Source organism: Mchenga conophoros, linkage group LG8 (assembly GCF_057382185.1).
Source record: "Mchenga conophoros isolate Kocher_MC1m ecotype Shallow Benthic linkage group LG8, M_conophoros_male_GT1.1, whole genome shotgun sequence".
In the NCBI taxonomy this organism is placed as follows: Eukaryota; Metazoa; Chordata; class Actinopteri; order Cichliformes; family Cichlidae; genus Mchenga; species Mchenga conophoros.
Genome location: NC_140533.1, coordinates 20,277,590 through 20,301,317, shown reverse-complemented (window position 1 = coordinate 20,301,317; position 23,728 = coordinate 20,277,590). Strand labels below are relative to the sequence as shown.

The following is a 23,728-nucleotide window of genomic DNA, read 5'->3' as shown; positions in this document are numbered from 1 at the left end:
CACATATGACAGGCGCACACATGAGGCACAGAATCCATGTTTAGTCTGGAAACATTGATAGGAAATGTTTGCAGCTCAGATTTTTGTTTGGTTGTTATTATCAGCGGTTTGTTTTGTCATGTTTTTTTGTGCTGAGACGGGCCACCTGGCAGGTCACTAGGTTTCCTGGGGAAAGTAGACTGCAAGATCTAAAGAAAGCTTATTGGCTGTAAGTGCATGAGTGCAGCTAAGGCTAGTGTTGGTAAATGAGCAGGCAAGGTTGGCAACAGCGGGCAGTTTAGGCCACCTTGGCTATATGTGACTAATGGGCTTGTTAAAACCCTATAAATAAAAAGGAGAGAAGCCAATCACACCATGTGGGCGAACAAAAAACAAAAACAAGAACAAATAAAAAATAAAATAAATAATACAAAATTTAAACTGTAATATGTCTTTCCAGTATGAATTACCAGCAGACAAATCAGGCGAAAGACAAAGCATAATGCTCGATTAAGAAGAGCTGATTTTATGAAAGAAAAAAAAATTGACACTCTGAAGAGCAGAGTGGAAAAATCAAGTATGACGTTTTGAGCTTGCAACCTTGACAACAGTTAAAGAGAGAGTTTTGCACCATTTCATGTCATGTGACTGCACGTTTGCCTGTCATTTGAGCTACCGTGTTAACTGTATTCCAAGGTGTAGAGTGTGCACTTCCTGTATTCACAGGTATAAAAATAGTCCCTGGCTGAACATTTTCATTTAAGGCAGAAAAATGTTAGAGCACAAGCATAGAAACTCAGCATTATTAATTAGATCTCCTACATTCACAATAATAGATGTACAGTAGCATTATATAATTTTTTTAATTATATTTTTCTATTTTAACATTTTGATTAAAGAGCTTGAGGTGGATTAACCAGTAGAAAAACATAAAAAAATTATTCTGATAAGTACCACTGTCAAATACCAAAATAATATAATATGAAAGAAAAGATCAATATGCATATGCCCTATACTGCATTATATTACTGGATCATTATTATTTATAATGAATTAGTTTGTCATTCTAATGTAGCTGAATATGATTTTATTTACTCATTTTGTGCATAGCTTATAATAATACTAATAATACAGCATAGAGGCCTTTTATTAAATAAATGGTAGAATAATTAGTAAATAAAGCTTTAAAATAAATTCGATGGAGTTAAAAATGTGAATCAAACATTCAAACAACTAACATTAAATAAAAGCACTTAAAAATGTCAGTAACTTCGGTAACTTCTGTTAAAGCTGTAACTTCTGTTAAGTAAGTTATCTATCTTATCCGGTGGTGTTGAGTATTGAACAATTCACAGTAGTCTTGTCCAGTGGCTTTTGCAGAGGAGATAACTGGGGAGGGGCTATACCACCCCATGCCACACCCCTGGACATAGCCCCTGCTTAGAGAGCAATAGACCTAACAGATGCCATCCTTAGAGTCATGCTGCTTGCTTGAACAATCATGTTTTTTAAAAACAAAACACTGACAACAGAATAAAAATAGCACTGATGACGCATCAGTTTCTACCGTGTCACGGGTTGAAGTGACAAAACGTCCAGCACAGATTACTGTCATCTGAACTTTTAATCACAAACTGCTTCATGCCTATTTTATGCAGCAACAGCCTTGGAACTCTACCAAATATTGGTCATCAATCTGAAAATGACTGGCAGTCACATATCCCCAGTAATGGCAGGTTTCTGCAAACTGGAGCTTTGTGCAGGCTCATCCATTATTGCCCTCTTTATCCCTCCCATCTGTGGGATTTTTCAATACACAGTATATATGAATCATACGTGTCCTAAACGTGAACATTATGTGAGATTTAAAACCATGCCTGACAGCTGCGTGTGCCACGTGCATGTGCTTTAATGAAACACCTGCATATTTACAGATGTTAGCATCTGTTGCAAGTGCCCTGGTTTGAAGGTTTAATTTTAGATGAACAGCCAGATGGTACACAAGAGGATTACTACACTAAGCCTTTGTCATCTGCTGCAACACGCTGACTGTTTATAGGGAAATACAAGGTGGACTCCCGCTGGTCTCAGTCTGGTCTGAAGTGGGGAGAGCTAAATAAACATAAAAATATTTAAGTTTGAGGTTATTTAGTTGCAATTTTTTTAGACCACAGTTTACACCAATTAAATTTACAAGGTGCCCTAAGCTTGTTTTACAGGTCACTGAACTTTATCGCTCTGACTTACTGGCCAGAGCAGATATTTTTACTGCACCGTCGACACGGCACGTAAGCACAGGTGTTACTAAGAATAGCAGCATTTCATTGTGTACGAGTGCACCTGTGGGCTGTAACAGTAACAGAAACTTCTAGAAAGAATTCAACCACGGTTCTACTATTTATCCCAGTGTTTCTGTAAAATGTAAAACTGAATATCTGATTTTCATTGCACTGGATCCCAAAATTTGCTTTGCTATCTAATAACTTTAGTCAAGTGACAGAACATGTATTTTGGAACCTTAAATAGAAACTATAATCCTACTTAAGAAGAGCAAGTTTTAGAATGGTCTAATCTTAAGGGCTGCAAAATTTGAAACAGTCACACAGCAAAAGATCTATCTGTGCATGTTCATGACTCTCTCCCCCCATATTTTTCATAGCCGCATGAATTTGCATGCTGTCCAAAGGAGGGACATGTCACTGTGACAACCAAGAAACCACAGCGTAGAAAAACTGTTGTATTTTAACCCAAACTGATCTTTTTCTAAACCTAAATGAGTAGCTTTTAATTCCAAAACTCCACAAAGCCATTTCCCAACACTAACCAAGTTCTTTGTTAATTTAAACTGAACCAAGTTGCTTTCAGTGCCCCAACTAACATATTTGGAATAAATAAATATAAAATACAATGAATGTTTGAAATATGGAACATGCCATGAAATTCATGTTCTGAATGAGCAATCAACAGATTAGAGGTCATGACAATTTTACAAACTGCCATGACAGTGTGTACAGCAACGGAAGTAGAAGCACTCCTGTAGAATGTCCTTTTTCAGTATCATACCCTGAAATATAAACCACATATCCATTAATCGATCATAATTAACTCGTAATTACTTGATCAAAACAGTTTATTAATATGCATTATTATAATGCATATACAGCACAAGTATAGTTATTTGACTGTGGGCAGTATTTCATGTCACTTAACTAAGTTATCATTCCCAATACGTTATCCAGTGCAGACAAAATTCCAAAAAATCTCCATCAGCAACATGTGCCAAAAACATCACATGGACATATTTACTTTGTTTAAATTACTTTTATTCCCCCCCCCCCAAAAAAACAAACACATTACGAACCTCTTTAACCCATTACATAAGTGCTATACCAGAGAATTTCTTCAGCAATTACATCCAGCACAGTCTGTTTATTGTACTGTGAATGTGGACCAATCTATGGTTGACATATGTGGCCTTTTGGTTGTTTTGTGACATTTTTCTGTATTTTCACTCCAAATAAAACCTGAAACACCACCAAGTGGAAATAAATAGAAACCAGAGAATAATACAAATGACTTCTGAGGGATGCAAAATTAAACTGACAGATTTAACTCATCTGTTAAAGCGCCCCAGGATAAACCAGATACTTTCAAAAATCAAAGTAAGATCTCTGTGTTATCTTCTTTACTTTGACAGGTATCTTGTACCACACAGTGCAATCCACATCTTTACATGCTTTCAAAGCATTCATGTTGATCTAGCAGTTAGATAGGATTTGTCTCTATAAGATAACATCTGGTTTATGCTGCTAGCAGTAAACATGCTGTCTCAGGCTCCGTGGAAGATAAAAGTGAAGCTCGAGTCATGATGGTGTTTACTTCCTCCTGCCGCTACCGCCGTTAGCTAGAATCATCACCAGCCTGATGAAAATATTCAGTGTGTCCATGTAAATCCCCATACACCTGTAAGATTAAATAAATGTATCAGATCCACATATCGGTACAAGTAGATTACCAACAATAATCTTCAAAACCAGTTATTTTTAGTGTACTTTAATTCCTGAAGTGACTTACGCATTGATAGGGTCATATTTCTGTACGCCATAGAATGGGTGTGTCTCTGCCTTCTTGATAACCTTCTGTGTATCATAGAGGAGGAACATACTGAACAGGACCAGGCCTCCATAGATAGCAATGGAGTAGAGCCCTGCTCCAAATGCTGAGGTGGGTGGCAGGAACATTGATCCTGAAGAAGACAAAAGAAAGTTCAAATTGAGTCTGACAAGTACAATTTCTGTGCAGCTGTCAACTAAAAGTTACAATATAGAAAACTAATAAGTAGGTAATGATACAGCTCTAATACTGCACAACACACATATGCGAGTATGAATCTGATGTTTGGCTGTAGCTTCTGTAAAAACATTTGAAACTTGTAGCTGGCTGTCACAGACGTTAACTTGGGAGATTCAATTGTTAACCACCTTGCAGTTATTTATACATTTATATTAATTCATAAATATGTCTCAACTGCAAAGTGAACTGAATTTTGAAATAACTTCTGTTTTGCTTTTCTGGACAGAGACGCACACTATCCACCCCATTTTCTATTTACTTCTTATACCCAAACTACACCGTAGGTGTACACCTTCTCTTACAAAGTATCCAATAAGAAGATACGGAGAAGACTGAGAAAGCCCTTTTACAGGTACATTTCCCAATATACATTTCACTTCACCGACTCCACTACGGTTTAATTTGAACATATGCGTTACCCCTGACAACACACAAACACTGTGCTATGTATTACTTTTTAGCATTTAATTACTGTATAGTATTAAAATGCATTTCTACACAAAAATGATATCTACTGTAATCTCATGGGAATCAAAAATCATTTGGATGAAGAAAGAAAAACTAATTTACTTATCAGATTAGGTTTTTAAGCTGTATTTATATTGTCATTATGAAAATGTCAAGCTTTGTGTGGTTCTACAGGAACAAAAACACAATAAATACAGTCAAAATCCTGCATTCAATACTTTGCTTTAGTCTTAAAGCATTTAGTGGAATGATGTGCATTTAGAAATTGTTTATCATAATATAAGTACTTCAGCACAGAACCACTTTGATGCAAAAAGGACACTGCTGTTTAAATATGTGACACCCTATAAATAGAGTGCATTGCATTAGGTTGGAGATCAGACTTTCAACAATGAAAAAAAAAAAACAAAACAAAACAAAAAAACCCCACAACACAACAACAACAAAAAAGCAGCCGCTCCCTTATACTTTTCAATGAAACCACAGAGTGAAATACAAAGATAATATTATCAGGAACATTTTCAGCCTGAATTGTTCACTAGCTTGTAATACTCATGGCTATCTATAAACAGGATTGATGAAATAAAAGTGCTTTATACTAACCAAGAGAGGAGGCAAACACCACTCCAAGTCCAACAGCCAATGGCCCTCCCATATTGAGGAACTTCTCACTTGGGGCACACATTGCAACAGTAGATAGACCTCCCACGATGCCCGCGGTGTACCAGGCAGCCCTCACCATCAGAGGCCCTCCCAGGAGAGTGAGGGGGGCAATCACAGCACCCATCACACCTTATCAATTATTGAAAAAAACAGTTAAAAACAAAACAAAACGATTTCTTTTAAAAAACAAATGATATTAGTGCCATCAACTAGTGTATCGTTGAAGCAGCTTTTTCCTCTAACCTGTTCTAAGCCTGCCTTCTAGTGTTCACCCAAGGCAACTACATACCAGAGACAACAGGGCTGAGAAATTTCTTAAAAGATATTTAAAAACACAAACCTGCGTGGAGCATCCAAGCAAGATGTTTTGGCACTGGGCTGTGCTCATATGAAATTGACCTGACCAGCATGCCCGCACCAATCACAGCAGCAAAAGTTGCTCCAATTGCCTAGGTGGGAACAAACAAATCATCATATTAATAAGTTCAACGGAAAAATTCAAGCACATCAGATAAACTACGGTTTAAAAATTGGTATTTGACTAAACAAGCTCTGTAATATGTAATTCTAAGGTTAAAATAATAATGGTGCAGTGGAGTGAAGACCATTAAAAAACAAAAAAGCAAGCAAGTATTGTAAAGCTTACCAGCCAGGATCCTCTCATCATCAGACCCATTAAAGCTGGGGTCCTACTCACAGCTACAGCTGACAGAGCCGTCAGCCCAACACTGCCTGCAAAGTACATGTAGGTAGAGTGGATCCTGTCCTTCACATACTGAGGCCAGATCCTGTACAAAGATGAAAAGAAGCCTTTAGTTTGTATGATACCATCACTTTTCTACTGGTCTGCATTTCAAAATAAAATTCAAGTGCTGTTGGTAAAATAAATCTGTTACTCACATTGCTTTCTCTATGGCACCGATATCATTAGCCATGCCAAGTCCATAATAGCACAGAGCTCCAAGGCCAACTGCTGCACCTCCAGCCAGTATCATTCTCCCCATGCTATCGACTTCAGACACAACACAAAAATCATTTGAGACACAGTTTACATTTTTGCCTCAGAGGAAAAAAGATTTACTATAACAAAACCATTTCAAACCATGAAATCTCACATATTTCTAAAAATGAAGTTGCGTTGCAGGATTTACATTTTAAAATACTTGTTATTTATCTAATACTCAGTTTTGAGTCCCACCCCCAGCCAATTAATCACAGGTAAGACAGTTTTTTTTCTCACCTGAATGTATGACATATGGTGTAAACAGTATGTGATAATGAAATCTCTTGGTCCCCTTTCAACACTTGTTAAATCATCTATCAGAAACCTTGGGCTAACTTTTGATTCCACTCTCACTTTGGATGTTCATGTCAAATCTCAGGTTCAGTCTTGCTTTTATTACTTAAGAAACATTAATAAATTAAGTCATCTTTGTCTTGAAAGGTGCTATACAAATAAAATTTTACTTATCTATCCATAGACATGAATAACAAAAAATATGTGAACGCTTAACAGGTCACCCTTAAGTCAGTAGACAGCATAGAATTCAGGCTATATACGAGTAGAAAATATGTAACGGTGCCAAATGAAGTATGTATCAAAGCATTTACTTTTGATGGCTGTATCAGTGGCTGGTTCAAAAGCTGCTTCCTTTAGCTGGTCTCTGGTTGTCTTTGCACGGCGAAACCCAAACCTGGCCTTTGAGGAATAACCCTGAAAGAAGAAGCAGCAGCTTTACATGACTCTTCAAATGTTGAACATGAGTTAGGGTTTCACACCCACCATCAATCAAAAGTAGGGAAGCAGCAAATACCCAGTTTCAAAAAAATACCATGTTTACATAACAAATTAGAGCAGTGGCAATCTGACATTTGCACTGTTTCTAGTCCAGCTGCAAGTTGCACCCCCTGTGATCATTACAAACTTATGACTAAAATTTCTAAGGTGTTCTACCAATATTATCCAAGATGAAAAATTAAGCATAGCTGCATTTTTAGTACTTTACAAAGCAATGGTTTTTAGGCATGTTTTGCCCATACGTGCATTGACCTGTACAAAAAAGCATCCTAAATTTTTTTTTTTTTTATTGTATTGGTTAAGAAAGGCATTATTGACCATCTGAACCGATTGCGTGTTGCTTTGCCGTCTACTCAACTTGATTATAGCTTGCCTCTACCACCTTATCAGACAGCTTCATAAAGTCGGTAGAAGTCCATAAAACTCGGTTCCAATACTATTTTGAAGGCCACAATTTTCTTAAAGCACATATGTTTACTTTCTAGGTTTTTCTTTGGCTTGATTGGCAACAATCGTAAACACCTCCCAATAAACAACGCTGACATCTGTGAAGCAGCTGAAGCCATAACATGCAAAACGATGAAAATGTGGCCCAAGTGCAACCCACAATTGATATTAAAAGCACTGACTCAGGTGTCAGCATTACTGCTACAACTCAGCCATATATGTGGTCCAGATGGCAGGTGTGCCTAAACATACAGTTTATCACAGCTGTCAAAACCAGCACATGTAATAACCCGTGTAAAAAGCCTGACTCATGACATTTGGACCACACAACAAAGATTAGGCCCAAATGTGATGGTATATTTTCTACTGACATTTTTCCTTTATTTTACTTCACTATGTATTAATTTGTTGTATAGCTGAGACGAAAGCCCAAATACTTGCCAGGAGGCACTATATTTGGGAAACACTGCTAAAAAGTCTGGCTAATGAAGCATAGAAATGCCACAAAGCATAGAAATGCCAAAAAAGCTGTGTGTGTGTGTGTGTGTGTGTGTGTGTGTGTGTGTGTGTGTGTGTGTGTGTGTGTGAGTGAGTGAGTGAGTGAGTGAGTGAGTGCCTGGCGACAAAGTTTACAGTACCTGCTGGGGCCTGAGCAAGGGTGAACAGGTCTTCAGGATGGGTGACCGCAGGGCTGGGGAGCCCTGAGTGAGCAGTGGTCGGAGCCCAGCAAGCGGGAGAGCCTTCAGGCACGTTAGCCTCGCCACCAACATTGTCACGATATATTACTGTCCCGTGTCACTCTAAAACACAAACACGGAGAAGAATTTTTTTGAGAGGAATTCGTGTGACAGAAAGCTGAACTTTGAGCTAAGAGTCACAAAAACAGTGTAAAATGTGCTCTTGCACTAAAAAACGCCACAAAAATTGAGCTAGCTAATGCCGTAATATCATGCGACTAACCCTTAGCCTAACGACCGCTGAACAAACACATATTTAACTACAGACTAAATATGTCTTATCTGTTATATGATTACAACGTTCAAAATACTAAATAGAAAGTAAATGTTACATACCGAGAGAAATGTCGTCTATCACCTTTCCAGAAACAAGACGCCACGGTTTTGTAACCTTCCTGAAAATTCTTTACTTATGCGTCATCACTAAGCGACAGATTTGATGGGAATTGTAGTTCTAACGCAGTGATCCTCAATATTGCGTTAAAGACGTTATACCTTTTAAAGCATTCGGCTGATAAAGAGAAAATGATCTTAATGCGAATAAAGTACATGTAAAATTTCCCGTAAACAACCTGCGGCTGCAAGAGTTTATTCAACAACCTATCAGAGGTTAAGTCTCCATGGCATGACAGTGTTATATAATTTGCATTATTACATCATTGTTTTTTAAAGTTTACTACTGAGAGAGTAATAGCAAAAACGTGTTATGTTGTTTTTAACCGATCAAAGAACAGTTAATTAAAACAATGCATTTTGTTTAGTAATTATTGTCAACAGTTCTTTAGAGGGTGGCATTTTCAGTGTTTATCTCTGATGTGCTCTAATCACACTGCTACCAAAAAACTGTTTATCATCTTTTCTCAGAAAAATATATTTTTTTAAAAACCTTTATAAACAACTGAATGCATACCTAACAACTCATTATGATGAGTACCAATCAGATTTCATCACCAATTAAACCCATCAACAACCTAAAGACCTAAAGATCACCAGTAATTAGAAGACTCATGATCGACACTGACTTCTTGACTTCTTAATTCAAAGTCTTTATGATTTTGTTGATTTAGATATGTCATCATGTCTAAAGGGTAGAGGTTTCTACATTTCGATTAATAGTTTGAGATCAGCACAAATTTAAAAATTCAGTCAGTGGTTCCTCAAATGTCTGTTCTTGGTCCATTACTCTCGAATCTTCCTGCTCTCTCTTGGCCCTATCATAAAGAATAATAAATAAAGAAGAATAAAATATCCAATGCGGATGATACACATAACTGTGTGTGCGTGTTTACGTTTATTTTTTGTAAACTTATATTCCTCTGGGGTTTTTTGTTTTTACTTTAATGTTACTGTACATTTTAAGTTTTTTTATCTTGATATTAACCATGTTAAGTTTAAATGTAATGAAATGTGTCATATAAATAAAACTGACATTAAATTGACACTTCCATACTGTTGTGTACTCAAACCACTTTTAAAAGGTCATATGTTGAATTATTACGTTATCCATGTATGCAAAAACAATATCATCCTGCAAAGAAGCCATACAAAATTGCTCTTTAGGTTACACTAAAGTAAAAATGTAAAGTAAGATTGACCCAGCCTATCTTTAACGACGCTATTATGATATCATATCATGTAAAAGAAAACCATGTTTATTTGCAGGCCACCTTGTTCTCTCTGTAACCTCTATGTTATACTTTTCTCCACTAGGTGGAGTGCTCGCCCTTTTTTTTGCGACGACATTAAAAACTAAAAAGTAAAACCTAAAACTGACCCCCAAAAGGAACACATAGGCTATTATTTAGGTAGCACCGCTATATTTAACCTATATTGTTTACCATGTCGTTTATGTGTGCAAAGTCAGCTTTTTACTTTAAAGAAATGGTCCGTGAGGGGCCGTGGCAGTGCGCCAGTGCTCCCTGAAGCTCCGCTCCTTTGGACCAAAGTTTCCCGTGTGATTCAGTGACTCGCAACTGTTGGATAGATTTGTCATTCAGATCAGCGAGCAGCCTGACCTGCAGCCCCCTCAAACATGATTTCATCTCATCTACGAGTTTTGCTCACTGAAACTAGGCCAGCCTCTCCTTTTGAATTCGATTGTTTTCTGTCATACAAGTGAAGCAGTCTTGGCAAAGTAATGGAATTAATTTCTCTCCGGAGTCGCTCTTTGAGGGAAGGCTGATCAAGTGGATGAAAAGCGGGACGCCTTCAGAGACCGCAGTTCATTTATAATGGTGGGTACAGAGAGCGGACAAGCTGTTCTTTACATATTCGCATGATATTTTAGAAATGAATAAAGAAAAACTAACACGTCATTAATAACACTTGGCTACAACGACATCACTCCAAGTGACTCGTGACTTTTCATTCAGTTTTTTTTCTTTTTTTTATTAAGAAAGCATGATTTCGGTTTGTCCTTGTGACCCTTTAATGCGGCACATGATCTCCAGAGAGACTGCTGCTTCAGTCTGACTTCCTCCCCCCTTTGCCCTTCTTGTCTTTTAGTGTGGCATCTTTATAAACTAACAGATAAAGTTGCCGGAAAATTAGCACAATTTATTTACAGTAAAAACCTGCCCTCTGCATAAACAACTGCATGCATATGTTTATGGCGAACAGATGTGTTGCATGACCCCCACAGCTGCTCTGAAATAACCACAATGACTAAACACACATGCATATCCCCCAGCATAATCTTAATTAATGGGGTATAGGTCATATCGTGGGGAAAATGGGTTGTTTCATTCTTGTCTATTCTATGTCTATTTTACTCAGACCTTTACCCTTAAACTAAAACCAGTTAGGGCTGCGTCCATACAACTCGAATGATTTTAGCAGTTTCTACAGGTTTGTAGCCCAAACTCATTCACTATTAATTCAATAAACTATTGGAAAAGTTTTTAGTGACTGAGTAAATAACTTAGAGTACAATATTTCCTCCGATGATTATAAAAATCTTCCCATAATGACTTAATGCAACTAAATATATACAAAAAATTCCCCACTGTAATCCCTTTATCTTTTTTTATCTATCAGAAAAATGTGTTGGACACCGCAGTGCACATTTGCAATGCAATCTCGAGCAAGATGGGTTTGGTTGGCTGGTGTTTAATTTGTCTCCACATAAGATTTACATTAAATAAGAGGCAGCTATTAAAAGCATTTGTAACAAGATGATAAATGGTGCAGTGGCAGTTTTGTTATGAGCAGATGATCAAACGTGTCATATGCCTCAGTGGTTTGTGAATATTCAAGAATGTCAGCTTCTTTTTTTCTGCTTTACCCAGCAGATGCAATAGGCTGAGATAATTGGTGTACATCTAATTTACCATATAAATGACAAAACATCAGACTACTTATTTTCTTGATGAATGGTTGATGTTGAATATTTTTGTTTATTTTGAATCATATATGAGGAGAACTACACACTCAATCCCATAGAACTGTAAGTGTTACAGAAAGAGACATTTTTGTTGCTAATCATCCTCTTGTGTCTTATTTATTAAGCTAAATCATTTTTGCTATATGTCGTAATTTGTTAATGCACAACAGTATTACACAGAGTGCACAACAGCTGTACTCTATCTTTCCATGTGCTAAATATCTGTTGGCTTGGTCAGACATTGGAAATTCATTTGCTCACTTTAAAAACTCCCATGGGTTTGAAGACTCACTCATTTAATTTGGTGCAGTTGTCTTATCTGACCAGTTCTAGATGACTTGGAACATCCACGAGCTTAGTCACTGACCCTGTGACGTCTGAATGACCTGAAAGTTTATGTTCTGCAATCTCTACCCAAAGGAAGGTTTAAACTCACTCCATGTGTAAAGAGGCCTTTGTGGTTGTGGCATGCGGCAAGGTGGTGCAAGACAGCGCTGAGTTTTCCTTCCAGTGAAAACGTGTCTCAGTATACAGGCTGTTCACCTTTTCATTACGTGCCGTTCCACGTCAACAGTGCTCTATTGGAGCTGTAAACTTCCCATTCCCACTCAGAGAATTTCACAGGGAGTGTCTAACCATTCCCCGTGTTTAGACTGCAGTCATCTGAACTGGCTTCTGTTCTCAAACATGGCCCTGGACAGAAGTTGTAACAGGATGTGAGAAGCGGACCTCCAGGTGTGAAACACAGAAAGGCAAAGACATTAAAGAATTGAGAAAACAGTGGTCATCCAACTGGGTTTCCAACAGGATTTGGCATCTTATCGTAGCCTGATGCAGTTAAATGAAAAGGTTGGCCTGTTACTTATGGATCTTAACCCCCACCTCCACCCCACAACCTCCCAAAAAACAGCAGTTTGATGATGCTTTGCAAATATCCTCCAGGTGGAGGCTGCCTCATTTGCTCTTGCTGTGGTATTGACCCAACACTAGCAGACAAGGTAAGCAGGATTATGCTTAATTCTCAAGATTAGTCAGGGATCTGAGTCAAGCTGCCATTATCTTAAAAGTGAACCAATATTAATCTTTCAAGAATGTGCAAGACATTCACAAATAGTCCCCATTAAATCCACCCTTATCTTCATTTGATTACCCACCACTTGCCCTCTGCAGACTTATAAAACAACTGAATGGCCTCCAGGCTCAGAGCACGGCAATTTATGGTTCAGTGACAAGCAGGATTTCCCCTTTCAATTCCACGACTCTGCAGTCCTGTTAGCATTTGGACTTCTATTAGTCCTTGTGTAAGATATCCTCCTGGTGTTGAGGAGGAGTAGCTGGCAATTTGGACTGTTCTGTTATCTACATCAGTGGGAGGTAAAGGATCTCACTCCAAGCCAGACAACTCTGGAGTTTTTTTGGCAAGCAGCTTGACAGCTGTGGGATTGCAGTTTAATTGACAAAATTGTCCTTGATTGCAGTCTGTACCCACATTTCTTTGTGTCCTAATAGTTGTTTATCCACTCATTTTTGAAAGCAACTTCTACAAAGACTAACTCATAAATACAGTTTGCACCATCCCTCAGACTTGCAGTGGTGGGTGGGCATGTACCTGAAACGCACTGCTGCACTTAAAGATAACAAGTACTTCCTCATGGCAAGGACTAGCTTAAATTCCAATGGGAAACAATGTGTTATACCTTTTTGTATTTTTAGCATCTTCTTATAGGTGGGTTTTTTTCTTTAGTAAGTGACTCTCATCATAGTTTTGCAGAACACAGTGGTGCTGTATGCAACTAACAAATTCAGAAATAAAAGAAGAGCGGAACCTCTGTGACTCAGCATCACAGTGCATTGTTAGGTTCCCCATTTACAAAAATAGTGTTCTACCACAGCCTTGCTCAAATGTGTAAAATTTGTAGCTGACAGTTTGATGTTCATTTCATTTGCAGGATAAAACATTTTCTACAACAGGGAACACAAATAACTGGATGGCTCTTTAAGAACGCAACTGGTGACTTGGCGAGATTGGCAGAAGCTATTAAGAAGCAGTCTGTAAAAGCATATCCAGGCTCAGCCACATCCAAGAATGAAGATCAAATACACTCTACCCATTGTCTTTTTTATGGCACTTGTTATCATTGAGAAAGAAAACAACATTATCTCAAGGTAAGTCAATTTCAATCACGAAAGGAGGATTGAATTCTTTTCTGAGCGAGATATTAGATATTAAAAAAATGCTTTAGACGTCAAGGCTCTGACTCTATGTTAACCTGAAATGTAACATGCGTTTGGTTTCTCTCATGCTTTCAGGGTGTCAGATAAGCTAAAGCAGACCCCTCAAACCTCTCAACAACCCAGCAGTTTGTCCAACGTACTGCTGAAGCACAGTAGTTTCCGTCTGTCAATCAGCAAGAGGAATGTCACGCTGATGAAGCCGCGGGTGGAGGACTACAGCGAGCACCGAGGGGCATTGAGAAGGGGTAGAAAACACATTCTCCTGCTAACCACGACTAGGACAGGCTCTTCATTTGTGGGCGAGTTTTTCAACCAGCAGGGAGAAAACATGTTTTACCTGTTTGAGCCTCTGTGGCACGTGGAAAAGATGTTGACTTTGGACACTGGAGGCACCAATGCTACAGCGGCAGCCAAAGCATACCGTGATGTGCTCCAAAAACTCTTCCTGTGTGACTTTTCTTTGCTAGAAACCTTCATCGACCCCCTTCCCGTGGACCACATCACCCCAGCCCTGTTTCGCAGGGAGTCCAGCAGCTCTCTGTGTGAGAAGTCTGTCTGCAGCCCTGTTGTCAAAGGGGTTTTTGAACGATATCACTGTAAGACCAGACGCTGTGGTCCCCTGAACCTGACAATGGCGTCTGAATCCTGCCTTAAGAAAGAGCACATTGCCATCAAGTCGGTACGAGTGCGCCAGCTCGAGACTCTGCGTCCTTTGGCTGAGGACACACGTCTTGATGTAAAATTCATCCAGCTGGTTCGCGATCCCCGGGCTATCTTGGCATCACGTATGGTGGCCTTTGCAGCCAAATACAAGAACTGGAAGGAGTGGGCCATGGGTGGAAATGTTCCTATTGACGATGACGAGGTGAGGAAGTTAAAAGGAAATTGCGACAATATCAAAATGTCTGCCGAGTTCGGCCTCAGACAGCCATTTTGGCTGCGCAGGCGATACATGCTGGTGCGGTATGAGGACATTGCTCGGTTCCCCATGAAGAAAGCAACCGAGATGTACAAGTTTACTGGAATCCCATTCACTCCACAAGTGAAATCCTGGATTCTGAAGAACACCCAGGCCTCGAAGGAGACAAGCGGAGTTTACTCTACACAGAAAAACTCATCTGAACAAGTGGAGAAATGGAGGTTCAAGCTTCCATTCAAGATAGCCCAAGTGGTACAGAGAGTTTGTGGACCAACAATGAAGCTTTTTGGGTACAAATTTGTGAGCAGTGAGGAAATGCTAACAGATAAATCTATCAGTCTCATTGAGGACAAAGTGTTCAGCTTTTTATAGATTTTAAAATATGTTAACTCCAACACTTGATGCAGAAAATTTCAACCTTTCTAAAGCCTCTGTGATAAATTATTTTTATGAAGATCCTGATACAGAGTGATATATTTTCTGATAATGTCCTATTTAAAGTTTTTTTTACTATTTAAAACAATTTGACAAAGAATAGACTGTTGAGCAGAAAATACACATGAAACGTTTAACTATGAAAGCAACAGTCTGGAGTTTTGATAAAATCTTCACATAGAGCACATCTTTGTTTTTGCACTCTGCACAATTTCTTTTCCTGTCTTACACAAATGGTGCTTTCAGCTCGTCCTGCAAACCACTCCCATATTTGTTCCTTAGCAAATATAGAAAGTTATTAGGAAGAGCTTTTGAGCAACAATGAGCTGTTTCAAACATTTCCAGGAACCTCAATTAGTTATTTTTGTAAAGTCACTCCTTAGCAACATATGCTGCTCTTATGCCAAAGAACCTTGCAGAAACCGCTTTGTATAGCAATGCTCATATACTTGAGAGGAAATACCAGTGTCTTGCCAGGCAACTTCACCTTCGTCATTTATAGGTAATGTCCCATGATGATTTATTTATTTTTTCCATTTGCTAAACAGTCATTATGACAAAGTGTCTGAATGTGCCCCACAGGTTCTACCCCCACTATGCAGGGGTGTTTTTGCACATGTATGCTGTAGTTTTTTGTACATGAAAATGTGTTCAGGAATATAAGCACCCATCCTGTAAAACAGACTGTAACAGTGCTACTTTATGTTAACATTCCAACTGCAGCTGGTTTGCAGAATCGTGCAAAGTTTGTCAGGAGGTCTCTGTCTTTTGAAACAAGCCTCTTGGCTTTTGGTAACAGGCCTTGACGCTCTGGCCTGTCAGGCGATTTGTTGACACAGAACCTGTTCTTTTTTTTATTTTTGAAAAGAAAAAGCTTGTTGCAATAAATCTTTACAGTTGAAAAACGCTTTATTTCTGAAGAGGACATATTTTTCACATGAAAGCACTCCATCCAGGAGTGTTCAAATTCAATAAATTGTCTGAAAAAATTTTACATTCTGCTGACAGGAGCATATTGAGCATGAGCACATCCCATTTTGTCATCTTTGTCAGATATTTTTTAAAAAGAGGCTAAACAATGACAGTGTAACAGGAAGCAAATATGGCACATCACAGCCATACATACACAGATGGTGTAAAATAAAACAACACAGATGGCGTAAAATAAAACAAACACAGTAAACAGCTCTCCTGTAGAATCCCACTTCAATCAGTGTTAGCGGGGGTTTGCTTGTAGCTACATCCTGTATTTGCTTATGTAGCAACATTAATTTAGCAAAGAGTGATGAAGGATGGACACAAGTGGACACTGAAAGATTCTTTGCAGTCTTTAGAAAAAGATCACAGTGAAATCGGTGTTTTCCAGATGGTTTCCGACAATACTCTAACATCTGAAGAGACTTTGCGTGGGTACAGTGGGCACAGTTGGACTGATTGAAACTTTGACCAGATGTTGGGGCTAAATGAAAAATCAAAGCATTTATCACGATGGTGCCACCCAATGTCAGGTTCAATGTCAAGTGCATATATGGTACAGATATCTGTGGATATAAGGGACAGAACAAGTCATACCAATAGATAAAAATATGAAAATGAAATAAAAATGTATCCTTTTTTAACCATGAAGCATTCACACTATTGAGATCCTGTTTCTCTTTATTCTATCTTCTACCTTCTACCTTATTATTCTAGTTGCTCAGTTCTTTGCTGGTTAACTACTCCCCCAGTTTTCATCCGATTTTCACCATTCAAATTTTAAACTGTTCTGCTCTTTCTGCTAATGCCTCCTATATTTGTTGGTGCTAGTAACTTTTATACTATACGACACTATAAATAGTAAGCTTTTTATGCCATGTTTGACCCATTTACAGTGGGGCAAAAAAGTATTTAGTCAGCCACCGATTGTGCAAGTTCCCCCACTTAAAATGATGACAGAGGTCAGTAATTTGCACCAGAGGTACACTTCAACTGTGAGAGACAGAATGTGAAAAAAAAATCCATGAATTCACATGGTAGGATTTGTAAAGAATTTATTCGTAAATCAGGGTGGAAAATAAGTATTTGGTCACCTCAAACAAGGAAAATCTCTGGCTCTCACAGACCTATAACGTCTTCTGTAAGAAGCTTTTCTGTCCCCCACTCGTTACCTGTATGAATGGCACCTGTTTGAACTCATCATCTGTATAAAAGACACCTGTCCACAGCCTCAAACAGTCAGACTCCAAACTCCGCCATGGCCAAGACCAAAGAGCTTTCGAAGGACACCAGGAAAAGTATTGTAGACCTGCACCAGACAGGGAAGAGTGAATCTACAATAGGCAAGCAGCTTGGTGTGAAAAAATCAACTGTGGGAGCAATCATCAGAAAATGGAAGACATACAAGACCACTGATAATCTCCCTCGATCTGGGGCTCCACGCAAGATCTCATCCCGTGGGGTCAAAATGATCATGAGAACGGTGAGCAAAGATCCCAGAACCACACGGGGGGACCTGGTGAATGACCTGCAGAGAGCTGGGACCAAAGTAACAAAGGTCACCATCAGTAACACACTACAACGGCAGGGAATCAAATCCCGCAGTGCCAGACGTGTTCCGCTGCTGAAGCCAGTGCATGTCCAGGCCCGTCTGAAGTTTGCCAGAGAGCACATGGATGATACAGCAGAGGATTGGGAGAATGTCATGTGGTCAGATGAAACCAAAGTAGAACTTTTTGGTATAAACTCAACTCGTCGTGTTTGGAGGAAGAAGAATACTGAGTTGCATCCCAAGAACACCATACCTACTGTGAAGCATGGGGGTGGAAACATCATGCTATGGGGCTGTTTTTCTGCCAAGGGGACAGGACGACTGATCCGTGTTAAGGACAGAATGAATGGGGCCATGTATCGTGAGATTTTGAGCCAAAACCTCCTTCCATCAGTGAGAACTTTGAAGATGAAAGGAGGCTGGGTCTTCCAACATGGCAATGATCCAAAACACACCGCCCGGGCAACAAAGGAGTGGCTCCGTAAGAAGCATTTGAAAGTCCTGGAGTGGCCTAGCCAGTCTCCAGACCTCAACCCCATAGAAAATCTGTGGCGGGAGTTGAAAGTCCGTGTTGCTCGGCGACAGCCCCAAAACATCACTGCTCTCGAGAAGATCTGCATGGAGGAATGGGCCAAAATACCAGCTACTGTGTGTGCAAACCTGGTAAAGACCTATAGTAAACGTTTGACCTCTGTTATTGCCAACAAAGGTTATGTTACAAAGTATTGAGTTGTATTTTTGTTATTGACCAAATACTTATTTTCCACCCTGATTTACGAATAAATTCTTTACAAATCCTACCATGTGGATTCATGGATTTTTTTTTCACATTCTGTCTCTCACAGTTGAAGTGTACCTCTGGTGCAAATTACTGACCTCTGTCATCATTTTAGGTGGGGGAACTTGCACAATCGGTGGCTGACTAAATACTTTTTTGCCCCACTGTAGATGAATAGGACCACATTAGAAGTGTGTTCGCTGATTTAGCTTGCCAGGGTGAGCTGTGTTCGAATCCCACTCATGGCAACATTTTTTTCAGTAGACAGGTTAATTTTTTAAACTCTTTTCAACCAAAAATTTCAGCTTCTTCACCTCTTTTCAGCAGAAAATTCAGCTTTTTCACCTCTTGTCAGCACAGATTTCAGCTTCTTCACCTCTTTTCAGCAGATAGTTCTTCAGCTGTTTTCAGCAGAATCCACTACACAGCATTCACACTGCATTTTCGCAGGAAATGCAAGTTTTTCTAGTTGAAAATGCCTTTGTCTCATTTCAGTCTCAACTCAGTTTTTATTGTTGTTGTTTATGTCTGGCCCTTTTATCTCTGAAACAATCAGCACTTGAGATATAAATAAGAACCAAGCAAGAGTGACTTATAAATGATACTGCGCTATATCTCAGTGAGCAGATTCAAGTTAATTTGGCTTCATTCTTTCACCTTTTATTTCTTCCAGTGGTACTTTGGCAGGGTGTTGCTTGAATTCCTCACAGCACTTCTAGCAATTGCCTTCCAATGCTCCTTTTCTTTTGAGTTTGGAAAGCTTTTTTAAAAAATTAGAAATCTGTACATGAAAGTAATCCACAGAGAAAAAAAACAGTCAGTAAACATTCACAGTTAATTTCATTGTTTTAGTTGTGAAACATGACCACTCACTTATTTCCCGTATGAGTGGTTATCTAAAGTGACCATTGCTTTGTTGTCATATCTAAATATTTAAGCTTTTGGTACATTATGTTTGTCTTTAAGGAGGCAAGGAGGAAGGATACTGCAGTGACAGCTGCCTTGACTTCCAGTGTGTTTACCACTGTGGGCCCAGCTATTTAAGTCTTTCAACCTAGTAATTACCCGAACTTTACATATAATGTGGTCCAAGTCATTTTTGTCCACCTGACCACACCCTCTTACAGAAATGCAGAGAGACAGTTTATAAAGACTCTCTATCTTTTTTATATTAAATAGAGAGATTTTATAAAAAAGGATCATTCATTATCCATTCCTCCTCTACTGTTGAGCTAAGCCACCTCAATGCAAGTGCATTCACTCATATTAACAGGTCATTATCTGGTTATTTTGGTCGTTCTATTTGAGTAATAAAGAGCTGCCAGGTCTGCAGCATCTGAGTCCAAACCTAATGGGTTCAGTATTCATAAACTTTTTTAGTGGAGTGACTTTATGTGGGATGTGTGGAGGGTGGAGTCACTGTATGGTTGGGGCAAATATAGAATAACCACTTTCCAGTGAATTAAAGCCTTCTCAGCCCCCCTCCTCAGCAGTTAAATAAGGGCATTTAGGTAACCACACCCTCGCACTCTGTTATATGGTGCTTTGCCACATCAACCATGAGGGGTTTGAAATATGCAAAACAACCCTGCGCCGTTGATTCGAATGATAGTGTGTTGTACGATCTGCGACAAACAGACACAAAATTGAGGTAATTCAGACATGTGTCAGAGCGACATATAAAACTGCTGTAGGCGATAATGATGGTTTAGCAGGAGACATAAATCTAAATACGCAGCAAATTATCTCACACTGAGGAATGCAATTCATAAAACTCAGGTTGTTGCATGTGATAATGAGTGACTACGTGAAGTGAGAGCAGAATTTCACTCAAGAACTCATCCAGTACACAACTTACTAGCTGTTAAGAGCAAAGCTGGAAGGTTTATCTGTCATTTATTGACACTCCAAAGCCAGACATTTTCCTTTTTTGTGCGCTAACCTGGGCGCTAACTGCTTTCATTTCTTTTTTTTCCACAACATACGGCCAGGGACAGACAACAGAGATCTGTGGTTGCACCACAGCTGCACTGGTGTGTCTGCTGTTAGCAATGTTTCTAAAAGCAATGTCAAAATGAAAAGAAAGACCTTTTTCTCTCACTTACATACATACATTACACATTTTTTTCACTTGCATCTATGTACGTGTCCATTGATCTTCCAGTAAGATGGTAGGAAATGCTTTATCAAGCCGTGTCATGGAAGACTTGTGAAATCACAATGTACTGAACTACTGAGCAACATTTTCAAATTTCTGCGTGACATAACATTTTTCAGCTTTTTTTTTTTAGTTTGTTTTTCAGGAACTCCATTGTGGCTGACCACCACATAAAAGCCTTTGACAGAACGGAAATTAATGCCCATTTTCTCTGGATTTAGACTCTACAAAACATGTGAAAAGTGACTGAGAGATGTGGGCATGAGCTCGCACTGTCTGACCATTATGGTCAACAGAATGTATAAAGGCAGAAAATTACAATAATTGTGATGAATTGTGGCAGCTTAAAAAATGCAGTACCCAGTTTTCAAAACAGTAAAGTGTCTAGTTTCTTTCTCTGATGTGTTTTCATAAATGTAAAAATACTCTGACAACAAATGAATTCATAAAAAAATCAAAGCAGAAGACAATTTTGGGTTGTGTTTTGGTGTTTTGACTAATACATTTTTTTATGCTTGGTTGGGTTTTTTTTTTTTTTGGTTGAATGACCCCTTGGCTGCCAAAACATTTGGTTACATTTGTTATAGGCAATGTGACAGGTGATGAACACCAGGGGTTTTCTTTCCAAATACAGTACAATCTTTGACTCCCTCATTTAGTTTTCTTTTCTTTGCATTTGTTTTCACTGGAACACCCTTTATCATTTAATTGTGACCTCAGTATTTATGCACCGTACTGCCAACCCTTACCCGTTCCCATAGGAAAACATAAAACATGGCTCTCATTTCAAATTTAGATATCCATTCTAGTTTAGAATAGCTTAAACATTTCATGGATATGTCAAACTAGTGTGGCATTTACTTTCAGTTGGGCCCCTGCAACACAAACAATGGGTTTGTGGGTGAGGGGAGATTTAAAGCAAATACTTGGGATGAGGTCTGCAGGTGGTGCAAAGAAAAGAAGCTGACAAAGCTATGCTTTGGTTTTTCTGTGAGTAAGTATCATGCTAATACTTGTGCATTCTTTTTTTGTTGCACTTACTATGAAACATGGCTTTTAAATATAATTTAAAACCACAAAACTAACTTGTGGAAAACATGTGGAAAACACCGAGTGTTCACTTTTCCTTCCTTCAATATACTTTGTTTCTTTAGGCTTCACAGAGGATAAGTTTACGCCATAAACACTGTTGGAGAACAGGACTGTGTGGGGGACATTAACATAACATAATAGTTAAATTATGAGAACTGCCAACAGGAGCAGAATTTAATCATTCACTAGATCAATCAACATCAAAAATCACAAAAAACACTGTCATTTCTTACAAGTCTACTTTTTGTTCTTGAGCTAAAGTAAAATGCACCCACTGTAAGTGCTACCATTTGCATTTTGAATTCATGTTTGCGAAAGAATGGCTTCCTATGCCACAAAGCTTCAGTCTTTCCTTACATCAATACCTCCTTTTGTGCCTGCACCAAGCTAGAACGAGGAGGTCTTTAAAAAGAATTTAGAGCTACTGAATGGGTCACTCCATTTGTCCCACTCTGCTGGCTTTGCTCCAAACACAAAGCGCCTTTCTACTGCCACTACTAGTCACAATAAAACAGGCATTACAGTTGAGGTTTTATAAGGAGCAGGGGTGGCTAATGAGAAACATTATGCATCCCCGAATCTCCTCATTTCCTATAAGAAGTGGTGCTGATGCATTTACCACGTACAGATTAATCTCCAGCTTCAGCAGTGCAAAGACAGGTATGTTTTGACAAACCACACGTCATGTGTGCAAGACCCATGTGATTCTACTGCATGGTTTCCTTAGAAGTTTGCCCAACAGACCAAAATAACCACAAGGGCCAGACAGGGACTATACATTCTCACTACTAGAAAATGTGAAACTTTGGAATAAGAATGAAGTCTAAAAGGTTTTATATTCAAAATTTTGTGTATTTATGGCAAGAAAGCAAACCACCTGCAATCACGACAGGTAATTTCAGGACATCCAATCAAATAAAATCCAAACAATAAAATTGCAAAGGAAGCTTTATTGCAGACAGACAGCCGTCTTTTGTCCTGTTCTATCTCTGCCCCTCTAAATATACCCTCTCTTAAACTGTTTGAGGACTCAACATGGGAGAAAACAAGCCAGCCTTATACAAAGTGGTTACTCACTGATTGCAGGAGCAGGAAAAGAACATTTTCATACCTTTCCCTCTGCCACTTTTCACACACAAAGCCACCCTATTTCTAGTGCAAAGGACTGTGGTCTTATATGGTATGTCGGTGACGATAAAGCTGGGTAAAATACCCACTTGAGAAAAACATGCTATATATAGGGAGAGCCAGTGCTTTGAGTGAGCCAACATTTACCTTCTTTTATTGAAAGATTCTTATCAAAAAATTGAAGTGCTCTGTGAACAGGACATTGGAAAGATTTACTGACATTATTCCCACCGCAAGAAGTAAGCTTGCCTTACATAAGCCAAAGTGGTTTACAGTAACAATAGTGCAGCAGAACTGCTGCGCTGCATGTATACGCTACACTGTATCCTTTACAAAGGGCAAGAGTTAGTAAAAAATTGACAAAAGATATGTTTTCATACAGTGCCAGTCAACAGCAGCTATACTCTATGCTAACTTTAAATAATGTGACACCATTGCTAGTGCTGCATGGTTGTTCTCAGTCAGTAAGGTGGCACCACTCATAAAATAACAAAGACCCTTTCTTAACTATATATAGGCACTTAGCACTTGCAACAGCTAAAACTAAATTTAGTTAGTGACCATTCCTTGGCTGTTATTTATTAATGAAAACATTGTTTTTGATAAAATTACATACTTGGTTCAGTTAA

At 38.8% G+C, this 23,728-nt stretch overlaps 2 protein-coding genes across 3 annotated transcripts; one reads left to right on the top strand and one right to left on the bottom strand.

The window, feature by feature from the left end:
- Positions 1–3,280: 3,280 nt before the first annotated feature.
- Positions 3,281–8,936, bottom strand: ghitm (growth hormone inducible transmembrane protein). The gene is made up of 9 exons (XM_085284835.1): positions 8,782–8,936; positions 8,347–8,508; positions 7,075–7,177; positions 6,364–6,475; positions 6,110–6,251; positions 5,804–5,912; positions 5,404–5,592; positions 4,054–4,225; positions 3,281–3,942 (listed from the first exon to the last, which is right to left on the bottom strand). The coding sequence occupies exons 2-9, from the start codon at positions 8,476–8,478 to the stop codon at positions 3,855–3,857; spliced, it is 1,047 nt and encodes a 348-aa protein (XP_085140961.1). The 5' UTR covers positions 8,479–8,508; positions 8,782–8,936; the 3' UTR covers positions 3,281–3,854.
- A 1,407-nt stretch (positions 8,937–10,343) lies between these two features.
- chst3b (carbohydrate (chondroitin 6) sulfotransferase 3b) lies at positions 10,344–16,324 on the top strand. 2 transcript variants are annotated; one of them, XM_085284833.1, is made up of 4 exons: positions 10,344–10,679; positions 12,770–12,825; positions 13,777–13,993; positions 14,138–16,324. In XM_085284833.1, exons 3-4 carry the CDS (start codon positions 13,914–13,916, stop codon positions 15,351–15,353), a joined length of 1,296 nt encoding a protein of 431 aa, XP_085140959.1. In that variant the 5' UTR covers positions 10,344–10,679; positions 12,770–12,825; positions 13,777–13,913; the 3' UTR covers positions 15,354–16,324. The 2 variants fall into 2 exon arrangements, with proteins under 2 accessions (XP_085140959.1, XP_085140958.1); XM_085284832.1 differs by lacking the exon at positions 12,770–12,825.
- Positions 16,325–23,728: the final 7,404 nt, after the last annotated feature.